The 12,649-nt window shown below is 38.8% G+C and overlaps 1 protein-coding gene across 1 annotated transcript in view; it reads right to left on the bottom strand.

The window, feature by feature from the left end:
* Nucleotides 1–1,596: 1,596 nt before the first annotated feature.
* Nucleotides 1,597–12,649, bottom strand: part of TMEM65 (transmembrane protein 65) — a 64,786-nt gene continuing 53,733 nt past the window's right edge. Inside the window, exons 4-6 of the mRNA XM_072413234.1 lie at nt 9,005–9,059; nt 5,845–5,966; nt 1,597–2,868 (exon numbers count right to left, since the gene is read on the bottom strand). Coding sequence (XP_072269335.1) covers nt 2,770–2,868; nt 5,845–5,966; nt 9,005–9,059 — 276 coding nt within the window. The 3' untranslated portion in view covers nt 1,597–2,769. The remainder of the gene's footprint in view (nt 2,869–5,844; nt 5,967–9,004; nt 9,060–12,649) is intronic.

Here is a 12,649-nt window from a genome sequence, read left to right as displayed (position 1 = left end):
CACAGATATATTCAGACTAGAATATCGCACTTCTTCCATCAGCCCAAACATAACAGGCCCTCTTTAAGACAGTGATGACACCTTATACAAAACTTGTAGAAGGGCTGTACCAGAACCTTTATTTGCTATAACTCACCAAAAGCGCTTCCAATGTTCAATCACTTTCTTTCACAATATAAAATGGTCTATCAGATACCCATGTGCTATTACTGTACCTTCATATTAAACACCTACCTAAACTTGTGCTGTGATAAAAAAGCAAACATATTCTCATTTCTTTTTTAAATGTGTCAATAAATACATTTTTTATTTAATTTTACCCACCAACCCCTCCCTCCCATCTTCCCAAAAAAAGGTAAATATCCTACCCTGGAAAACAGTTAAACTTTGTAGTTTCTCTCCAAAAAACTAAGGCATGAACAGAAAACAATGCAAAGCAGAATGTGTCCCACCTAAAGGGGATTTACAATCAGTCAGTAATTAGGTTTTTGGGTGGAAGGTATTACTGAGACCAGACTGTCCAAAATTTAGGGTGAAGACCACTGCTGAGCACCTTACAGTCACTTCCCCAGCCACTCCTTCATCCAATGATATCGCCATTAAAATACCCAACATGTCTGAGCTTAAAAAAGAGTGACGTCAACCCCATTATATGACTGGTGATTCCAGATATGGACAAAACATGGAGCCACTTGGCTAAATGCTAGGCCCAATCATTGGATTACAGGGGGAGGATCCATGTTTCTCCATACCAGGAATCACCAAGTATTTTGCAATAGTGTAAAAAGGAATTTGGAGCCTGAGGAGGAAAAATGTCCTATAGTAGTGTAGATTTTCTCCTTTCAGGCCCTGTCACTTTGCCCTGAATTATTTAAGATGACAGGGTCTCTTTATCCCCAGACCCCGGTAAGTAAGTGATTCAGCCAAATCTGTAACATCAGCTTTGGGCATATTTTACACTTTCAGTGTATCAAAAACCTAATAAAGAAATTTCAGTGCAATAACTCTATTGAGCTGGGTACAAAACACCCTCCACCAAAAACTAAACTGTGACTTTTCGTTCTCCTTTAGGTCATCATGCTGGAGCCAAGAGTGAGTGCAAAAACATTAAAACATGCAAAGGGATAATGACAAGTTCTATTAAAAGGAAGCTACTGTTATTGTTATGGAAGCAATAGGAAAATTAAAGGCTGAGGCCTAACCTTTGCGGGAGATTTTTAATTGCTTTCTTAATCGAAATTCGTGGCATGATATGAACTACTTGACCCGCAGCACCGATTTCCATTATATGCAGAAAAGTATACTGAGCAAAGGGTCAATTTTGGGTTCCTTGGAGCTTAAAATTCACCTTTATAGTTTACCCAAGCATCCACGTAAAACATTTATATATATCGGTGACATCTTGTGGGGTAAACCAGCCGCTAGTTTATTATCAATTAGGGTCTTCAGGGGCAGAATCTTCCGATTGACACTCCACCACGATGGAAGTCTCACTTACCCAAATGATTTTCCCATATTGGGGTTTTTTTGAATCCCTTAGAACAGGGGTGTCAAACTCAAATTCACAGAGGGCCAAAAATAAAAACTTAGACAAAGTCGCTGGCTAACCTTGAAATTTATTGAAAAAATTGAGGAAATTTTTCCTTTACATTAGATATAAACCCTTTTCATATGGAAACAAAGAGATGTTGCTTCACATTCAATCTGAAACAAGCTTATAATAGAGAAAGAAGCATAAAACTTTTTTTTTTTTTTCTAATTTTGTTTAAGAAAAAATTCTTTGCCTCTTTCTCGATTTGTAGCCTTCTGAGTTAAATTTCAATGGTAATTTTTTGCACAGGCTAACAATAACAGTTTTCTTCTATGAAAATTCAACCATTCAAGTCCATGCCTTGGGGAAGAATAGAAAAGTACAGCTGAGGGGGAGTGCTGGAAATGCCAGACACGGCAAAACCGGAGTGGCCCGCTGCTGGAACTCCCTTTACATTAAAATAGTGCCGCTACTAAAATTCCCAGCATTATTTGCATATAAAAAACAGTCAAATGCGGGCCCGCTGGTCTATAGACGCGAGTGATGCCGGGAATTGCAGTAGCGGCGCTATTTTCCTTTGGAGGTCAAAAAAAAAAGGGCCAGAGTTTGACACCCCTACCTTAGAAAAGCCACGGAGGGTGACAGGAGCTGGGAACTTCATTCTTGCCCCCAAGAGACAAAAACACTAATGGCTGATCTAGCCCACAAGCATTCACCTAAAACTGAGATTTGTTGTGTGGGATTTTATTTTAGCTTAGTTTTAATACATTTTGCATTGTATAAAAAGTAAATTTTGTGCACAGGCAAGCAGCATCTTAAACCCTCCAGTTACTTCAGAACTACAAGAACCACTATGACAAAGCATATCAGGACTTGTAGCCCCTCGGCACATGAAAGGTTGAAGTTCCACCATTGCCCTTGCCCATGTTAGTGTCTGATGTTGAACCACAGAGAATGGACCTTCATGCCAGTTTCTAACAGAGGTTCCAGAAACAAGAGGACCTGTTGAATGGTAAGTTCCAACTTCCTCCCAGTGCTGGGAAACCTCCAGAGCAACAGAAGACGTATATCGAGTCTGCCAGTTGTGTGCTGTAGAAAACTCGGCTTGGAGTACATGAAGGAGTTGGGGATCATGCTGCATGGAGTTTTGTTCCCGGGTACAAATTGTAGTATTTATTTCCTCTCCGACAGCGATAGACAGACTCTGTTCAGGTTCAGTATAATAGGAGTACAAAAGGTCATTTCTTCTCCTCCTTTTTCTTCTCATCCTCTTCAGAGAAAAATAATAAGGGGAACATTCCTAAAATGCAGCCGATGGCAACGCCTATTGCTTTACCCTGCAGGCAAACAGAGAAAAGAAAAAATATTATATAATGGGTATGCTGGGGTTTATTTAAAGGCCAACTGCACTTGCTGAAAACAGTTGGGATGCATAAAGAGCCCACATTACATGGCAGAAGTCTTACTTGTATAATTGTTTTTAAATGGGCAGCGGTCTCTCTGCAGTAGATTTTGGTCAAGCAGTGGACTCTCTGCAGTAGTCTAACACACACCATGCCAAGTCATAGATCAAGCTCTCCAATCATCAAAGCTCTGTTTCCATGGTGATTGGAGATTCAAGTGTTTACCAAGTGAAATATTTCTGCTTATATACAGAAAGCAGAGGTCCTCTTTGCAGTGTAGGGTAAAAATACATAAGTAATGTGTAAAAGTGATGGTAAATCTAAAATTTCCTACTGGAAGAGGAGGTGGGAAGAAGTCTTCCAATGGGGACAGCTGTTGAAATGACATATGAATTAAATGGAAATCTCCTCAATAGGACACAAGCAAAACATAAACCTGACAGGGGTGTCAGCCATTCCCTATTCAGTGTTCAACCCAGAATTTATTTTAGGCTGGGTGGGAAGAAACTTTATGTGGGTTTCAGCCCGTATTGTGACCCAACTTTTCAGTAACCACCCAAAAACAGCCGGGTGGTTACTGAAAAGTGCAGTCTTTCTCCAACTGAGGCTTTCTATAAACTTTGTACAGATCAAGGGCAGAAAAGAGAACATGTTCCTCCTCTGTCTCATTTAACTAAGGATATACTGATCCTTACCTATCCAACATTGTAAACAACAAGCTTTTTTCATGCAAAAGAATCAAATTTTTTTAAGAAAAGGAACACATTCCCCCAAAATCCTGTAGAAAGCCTTCCCAAAAAAATGGAGGCTGTTACAGCTGCTCTAAGAATATAAAAGGAGGGAGGTGGGTAAACTCCATATTAACGTCCATGGATTTGGAATGGGATGTCCAACAAAGCTCATATAGGTGTGACGGACAGATGTTTACAACCATTGGCCATATGGTGTACATATAGAGACCTTTTCTTTTCCAGTCCAGAATATAATGGAGTATGTATGATTACATGATACATTTCCCTTTTATGGAATGGATGTATATAAATGATGAATACATATATGTGTATTTTATTAGTTCAGAACTCCAGGACACATTCATATTGTATGTACAATCCTGGATACCTAAAACCATTGCTGCTAACAACACCCATGAGCCTCCAGTTCTATCAGTGCATATGTTGTACTTGCTCTCTCTCGTCCTGTTGATACGTCCTCACATCCCAGGAGTGAACACTAATGTGCTAGCATTGCAGCTTCTTCCATAAATCCCAGCACTGTAAATAATGCATAGACCCACGGAGAAACAGATTGACAACAAGTCATACTGTACAATCTGACTACACAAATCCATAGATCTAATGTACTCTTCACCCTGCTGGCAGCCCGGATCACACTCGCCATGCAAGCTAATATTCCGAGCCACAGATTTGTCTAATTGCAATTTCCGTACGGATTACATGTCCGTGTATAATGTACGATCTGCATGACAGTTTGCGCTGTTTAGAAATGGAGCCTGCGTATAAAGAGATAACTACGTTAATTTCATCAGATATTGATTTACGTCACAGTCTGTCAGGATCTATTAATCAGCTGACATTTACAGCTCTGATTTTAGCTCCAGATGACTCTGGAAAAAAAAGCAAATCAATTTTTCGAGCAATGTTAACACAATGAAATGTTTTAGGATAGAGGAGTGGAGAAAAGGCAATGAATCTGTGAGCAATGTGTACAGATTATCATTAGAGTTTATAATCTATAAAATATGAATTAAAAACACAACTAGATAAAATAACTATTTACAGAAAGGGCTCCAGATAATTAAAATTGAAGAGTAGTTACAATTAGGAAGTTCTATAGCCAGCTTAAAATATTGCAAACAAAAACAAAAAAAAAAAAAAACAAACAAAGCTGGGAATATTTTATTTGGGTCAGTTTCTGATCACTTGCCAGTGGGGTGACGGGCCAGGGGGGAAGCAATTTTTATTCTTTAAATGCTCCCTTGCAGTACTTTCTCTTTACATAAATGTTGTTTTATTGATTTATATGAGTTCCCTAGTATAGACACCTTTATTCTTGCATGTCTCAGCCCTCTCCTCCTTTGAGAATATCTATTACTATTTAAATAGTAATTATTGCTTGTGCGGAGTGTGAATTAAATGTTATTTCTAGGTGTACTGGCATTGCTGACTTACAACCAGAGGTGTCTCAACAAAATGTGGCACCCAAGCTGAAATAGAAAAATGGGCCTAATTTAAAAATGACAAAAATGGGAACAGCTACAATCAAAAATGATCAAGTTACACCAAAAATAGTTACTAGGACATGGGTATGGTACCATTTATGGAACTTAAATGGGTTCATAAATGGAGCCTGGTGGCACAGACTGAATGACAAGGGGCCAAGCCGAACTGTGGCTGCTGAGAAATCCACATTGTACAATACACAGCGATGCAAAACAATATTCTCCCTAGAATTATTTTTTTAACCTGGGTGATGACCTCCGTATTGTGACCCAACATTTCAGTAACCATCCAAGAACAGCCAAGTGGTGGCTGAAAAGCACTGGTTGTCGCACCCAAATAAATTGGGCTGGGGAGAACAATGAAAGAAAATTAGAGGCCTTGGAAATTTGGGGTCTAAGGCTACTGCCCAATTGTATGCCAATGGGACAACCCAGAAAACAACATGGTAGCCCCCAGCAGCAGTCTTGAGGTTTTACACAAACATCACCAATTTTAGTATGGATATTGTGAAGAAGAAACAGTAGCCTAAGCCGCAAAGATACCAAAAAGTGCTGGCTGCAATTTCATAATTATTTGAAGATAAATAGTGCCCATATGCTGCCGATAGTGACTCATACGCACATCTAGCCAGAAATCATAAAATGCACAGCGAGAATTCCTTTCCACCTACCAAGTGTGCACTAAAACGCGTCTGCCTCATATCTGCTTGTTTTGGTGTCAAATCTGGGATCGGTAGACCCAACCGTGAGGATATTGCTTCCACATAACCAGCAAGCCTGGAAAGCAGAAAAAGTTTTTTGTTAGTATTTTATAGGTCAGACAAAAAGTAACACAAAGAATACAAGGTAAATGGTAGATTTGAAAGAATAGGAGTTGTGTATTCCATCAGTGTGCATTACAAAAATGTGTTTATATATGTCACAAGGAAAACAACAACATCACTGGCCCACTGGGAATTTTCTTTGCTCTGCTCATGCATGAGCTGCACTGTAAATCAACAAATTGATGTAATGGAGGGGAATATTCACAATATACAATGTATTATTACATATTATTGTATCAGGTTAGTTTTCTTTTTTTAGAGTTAAATTTCCATTACTTTGGGCCTGTGTCAATGATTGGGTTTGTTTTAACTGATCAATATGACATCATGTCTGAAAACATTCAAAATTTATTGCCCATTTGCCCAAGGCCCATAGACACTGGCCCCTATAGCAGTGATCTTTCCAGAATTTTTTTCCATCAGGCAAAAGGAAAATGTAGACAGATGAACAAAAAAGACTCAAAAAGAGAATCAAATATTAGATAACAGCAATTAAAAAAACATTTTTGAGCAGTATTTTTCTCCTAATATTTAGTTATCTAAGCTGGCAGTGAACAAAAATTTCATTTTTCCAGGAGTTTCATTCATCCTAACACTTTAAATATTAGGGGAAATAAATTATTATTTCAAGTTTGTTACTTATTTTACATAGAAATTCATATTTTGTTTTTTTTTCCCATGTCTGGGATAATGATAACCCCCTCTCAAACCTCCCTCAAGTTGCAATGGGTTTTTTTCTGGTATCAATGTCACTGGCCAACATAGACACTTCCTATAGGCTGTGCAGCAGTTATGTCGATTGTGAATGAAGAAGAGGACGCGGCAGCAATAATGTCTGCAAGAGGGGAAGACAGGGACCGGCTGGCACTGGCACATCAGTACCAGAGCATTTCCCTTAGACTTTGAAGCAGAAATGCCAGGAGACCTCACTGGTGGGTTTAGGTTTGCATATCTTAATTCACAAGGTAAGGAAAACTAAGAGGCATGGAATATACCAGAGAGTTGGGATGAAGAGGTGGACAGGTTTTGGATTCTTCCGGGAGATAGGCTTTAATGCTCACATTATTTCCTACCCAGGAGATCGATCTTTGTTTGTTCTGGTGATCAATATCAGAACAAATCCAGACAGTTACGGTGAATTGCCACCAAAGGGAAACGTTTCAATGGGGACAACTGTTCCTGTAAAAACTATAATCATTGAAGGTGATGAGATTTTCTCTTGCTTGCTGTTGTTTCTCCAGGGATAAGATGTATGGATAACATTCAAAGGAAGGACAAAATATCGTTCAGTTCTGAGAAAGTCCTACATTTTTTTGTATGAATAAATAAAGTGACTGTTTCTCATAAACAATCCAATGTGCCAGGTTTGATGGGTTATTAAGCCATACTTGTCTTATTCTGGAAATTTCTTCTTGCTAATAACAATGAAAGCTGAATTTCTGCAGGTTTGGCCTGCTGGGCACTGGGGTCTGCTTTGACAGATTAGATTTATTTGGCTGTTGTCTGCGCACAGAACGCAGCCACCTGAGAGTGTGAATGTAGATCAGATAATGATTCATTTATAGCCGTTACTCAGCATCTGCGTTGTCTCCAGCATTTCCTCGCAGGAGGCCATGGCAGGCTAGAGGAATTGTTCCTCACCTTTCTAGAAACAGCTCAGTTTTGTTTACCACAAAGTCCCTGATTCTAGAGAAAAATTGATGAGTTCTGTTGGGATTGTACACATTTATGTAACAAGCTTAAAAAAATGTGATGCAATGTAATAAAAATGTCTAACTATACTTACAAAAAATAATAATGTAACGTCAGTACTAACATCCTAAAGGGTTACTTCTTCCAAAAAACTATATTTGAATAAATGGCAAATGAGAGGCATTTTAGGAAGGTGTGCTGGGGCTCTAGGGTAATGTATCTGTAACTGTGTCTTGGCTTAGTGGTGTCTTGGGTAAAATAGTCCAATCATCATTAAGTAAAAGGATTTCTTTCCTTTATACATAATGAAAAAAAGTGTGGGACATAACAAAGACATAAAGGAAGATAGTGTAAGATTTGTTGGGTGTGGATATTACATTGATCGGAGGCTTATAACAAGAAAAGGTAAGTTAATTTATTTTATTTTATTTATTTTTTTAAATGCAAGTCTTGCTTTAATTGAAAGAGCAAGGAACACAGTAACCTGCAGCTAGACACTCTTAGAGCCTTTTTTTACTATTGCAATGTGTTAACATGAAATTGATAGATTATCCCAACCATAAACTAATATTGTACATCTAGGCTCACGCTTGGGACACGCCTGAACTGCTTAGTGGCTGTAATTATTATACTGGAGTTCCTCCTTTGCAGCTGGATACCAGATTTACAAAGCTGTAGGTTGACCTAAATTTAGGAATATGAAAATGCGAGCCTGACTAGGAAAAGCAAAATGTGCCACAGACTGCAGAATCCACAGGCAGTTATTCATGGTTCTTTATTAAGCAGTATATTCATTATTAAATGCATCTGACTTGAATTAAAAATGCAGACAGTCAAAGGACTGGGAGAATATTGTTATCCAGTAAAAAGTACAACAGTTTCAAAGACAAAAAGCTCACTCAATTCTCAGTCTCAATAAACCTAACCTGGGTTATGTCCATCGGCCTGTAGAATAAGCACATTTTTCTCTTTAGAAGGGCACTTCCTGAGATCTGCGCTGTGTAACTTTCTCTCTCTTTTCTGCATTACCGATAACATTTAAATTACCAGGACAGGTCTCTAATTAGTGGCACCCTAAAGCTTGTTAGAACAGGAATTTTTTTTAATAAGGTTTTCATTGAGTGATAGACAGGTGGAAGGGTGTTGCATTACTTCATGCAGGTGTGTTTCAGGATCTCCAACCTACAGACAAATGGCAGTGGGATTGACATATATTATACTACTATACATAGATACATTAAATATTATCAATTTAATAATTGTATTACTTTCCCATCACACACATTCATTTAAAGAAAGAACAAAGTTTACTTACCTGCCATTGTAGAAATTCCTAAAAGGGCACCAATATGGAATTCTATTTGTGTTCCCTGTAAGGAGAGAATATATGCCTAAAATTAATCACAATGTTAACTTAAAGGAAACAGGTAGACTATTTAAATTGCACAATATTTTAAGGATAAAAGGAATAAAAGGCTTAAACAATAAGTTCCTTCTTAAAAAAATTATTTTAGTAATAGGTGAAGTCTGATGAAGCAAAATCCACCTTGCAGAATTCTGAGCTCTGTTTCTGTCCAACTATAGAGGTTTTGCTTTCCACCAACCTGGAAACTCAGCCCAGAGATCCCAGCAATAGAAATGCTGAGGGGTAAAGGTAATTTCCAGGTGCTTTAACTCTCCAGCATCTACCAAAAACCAAGAGCCCATTTAGATGTTTGCATTACTAAAAAAACACAGTAACACATATAAAATGTTTTGCCATATTGCGGTGGCAACAAACCTGTGCTGTAGCATGCTGAAACTCACAATATGTTTCTGTGTGATTGAAAGGGGAAAAAAAAAAAAAAAGAGTCCTGAGATTTTTGGGATTAGGGTGACTTGGAAGCCAACTTGTCTTTGTGCAACAAAGATAACTTGTGGCATACCGTACATTAGGATCAAGACACTATATAGATTTAAACAGACCCTGAAATATCTGTTTTTGGTGCACTGACACTTTAATGTAGATTCCTATAAAGCTTTATATTTTACATGCTTGCTCGTATGACACATATATGTGTACCACATGTGCAGATTTGAAGAGCCTCCATCCAGTGATTCTCTGTATATTATAATCTTGGAATCATCCCAGCTTGTATTTCTCTCTCTGCCACAGGCAATCTCCTTCATCTTCTAGTATAATAGGTTTTGAAGTTATAAAAGTCACTTCTGATCAGCATTTTCATTGCTTAGTGTCACATTTAAGTGTTCCTGAAATGACAGTAATGCCCACTAATAGATACAAAATAAAAGCCTAATGTAGGTGCTGGTTATTCACAAGATCATGTTAATCTCATCCACGTAACATTTTCTTCTTTTAATAGACATGCACTTCATAGTCATGGCACTCACACCAACCAAGGGTGCAGGTCTACGCCTTGTGTAAAAACTCCATAGGACCAACCGTATCTTAGGGGAGTTACAGGAGAAAACCTGAAATAGATCAGTCTACAACCATCTGTTGTTCATGTGTACTTATAATGTCTATTCCCTAAGTGAAGCAGTCACCGAGTTCTACATAATAATAGGTATTTCAGAGAACCGATTAAAGCTCACTGGCTTGGTTAATGTATGCAATGATAGCATTCAGAATATGAACTGCTATTTTATTTCATATGCACTTATACATATGCATCACCATTTTACATGAATCAATATGTAATACGGCTATGTTATGAAGATAGTGGCAGACAAAAACAAAAACTTCTGTGTTAATGCTAGTGATGTTCTGTATCATACAGTATATGTAATTTGCGTTTGATCACAGTTCTATTTTTAAGTATGCACAGAATAAAGAGGATGCACAAAAAGCTTGTGCTCTGCGCGTCTCCCAGTTTCAATGTAAGAACAAACCTCAATTTTAGCTTAAATATTATTAATATTAATACCTTATATTTATATAGCACCATCATATTACTCCATAGTCATGTCACTAGCTGTGCCTCAAATGGGCTAACAATCTAATATCCCTACCATAGTCATATGTCATTATTACAGTCTAAGATCAATTTTGAGGGGAAGCCAATTACTCTAAATACGTGTTTTTGGAATGTAGGAGGAAACCAGAGTACCCTGAGGAAACCCAAGCAAACAAGGGGACAACATACAAGCTCCATGCAGATAGTGTCTTGGCCAAGATTCAAACCTGTGACCCAGCGCTGCACAGACCAGAGTGCTAACCATTGAGCCAACCATGCTGCCCAAGCATATGTTCTTTGCCTTAAATATTCCCCTTGAAAATGAATAAAATCATGACAAAGAGACAATGTAAGTAGATGTCTCCCACCTACCCCGTTCCCAGGTTATAACATTCACTAGGTCACTCTGTTTGCCAACTCCAGGCTGAAGCATCCATATCCGTGTCTGCATTTTATTGTTGGATGGTTCTGCAGCTTACATTAAGGTATAACGTCCAGCTCATCCCTGACAGCACTTAGGTCTTGATGGCTTCTTGTTCAGGTATAAGCACCGTAGCATCAAAGCCATCTCTCACCTATTACAGTTTTTAGTGCTTAGTTATGGAGATTTAGATGGAAGAGGTCCTGTGCTCCCTCAAATCTAGAAACCAAACTATGATCCTGGGGGTTTCAACAGTGTGAGAATGTATTTCCAAAATATAATTGATCAGGAGAAACACAAACCTTCATTTAAAAATATTCCTCAATAACTACAAAAGATCTAAGTGAACTTTATGTGCCCAAGCAAGCAAAGATAATACCTTGCAAAAATAGCACTGACACCTCCACTGTGCTGCACATACTATGTACAAAGAGCAGAGCTGTGGGAGGGACCCAGAAGACCCCCATTTATTACAGTATTCTCCCCAGAACTTTTTTAGGCTGGATGGGGAGAAGCTGTAGGTGGGTGGCCGCACCTGTACTGCGACCCAACTTTTCAGAAACCACCCAAAAACATGCGGGTGGCTACTGAAAAGTGCCAGGAGGTGAACCCAGCTAAAAGGGTCTGGGGAGAACACTGCACTACAAGCTGCCTGCAGAAAACTACAGGAAGATGTGCATACAAGATCAGTGACCCTGCACAATGAGAGAGAGGAGCAGTGACTCTTTATTGGGGCTGGGCTTTATTACAGGAAGTCTCTATACACAGACGAAGGATCCCACTGGATTATTGCACAGATGTTAAAGAAATACACACCAGGATATAGGTAGTAATTGGACAATGTTTGCTTATCCAGGGTTTAGCTTTAAATATAATTTTTTTTTTACGTTTGCATTTTAGCTTTCATCAAAGAGCAGCTATGAGTCTATTGTACACAGGGCACACAAAAGTAACAAATCACCGCACTTTGATGTACTGCTCCTTTAAGCATTAGCGGCATGATCTTAATATAAATATCTGAGCAGAATAAATTATTGGTGTCAGGTCACCTGCAGGAGGACGACACTAATGATGCATGCCTTGTCTCAGCAGGTCCTTCTTCCAGTGTGACCTTCCAGAAGAGAAAGTCAATTGTGTTACTATAAAAAGTCTGGAAGAAATAGCGCAGTGATCCAGCACACGTTATCACCTCGCAGCTGCTCACAGGCCAAGCCTCGAAGGGACACCCATACAGGCAGAGACCTGGCAGGTCATAAACTTCAAATGAGCACATGTAACTGAATAGCTGGGCAGTTTATTACCATCATACAACAACTTTCCCAATATCAGATACATAAATGATTTCATTAACCTTATGTTCCAGCTCTGTTGCAAGTAGCCAGGATATCAAAAAACAAACTGTCTGGTTTATTCTCTGTATGGGGACATTCCGTACTAAGATATTATGATAATACAGATATAATACGACCACCACTGGTGGACTCTTTCCAAAGTTGCTAGCGGCCTGGCTGCCTTCAGCTTCTCTGTGGGGTTAAAGATCTCCTGCAGCTTCATTCAGCCCCTTATGGTCTACATGCAGCCC

Source organism: Pyxicephalus adspersus, chromosome 5 (genome assembly GCF_032062135.1).
Source record: "Pyxicephalus adspersus chromosome 5, UCB_Pads_2.0, whole genome shotgun sequence".
In the NCBI taxonomy this organism is placed as follows: Eukaryota; Metazoa; Chordata; class Amphibia; order Anura; family Pyxicephalidae; genus Pyxicephalus; species Pyxicephalus adspersus.
Note: the sequence above shows the minus strand (reverse complement) of the source record. Positions and strands in the feature narration are given on the sequence as shown.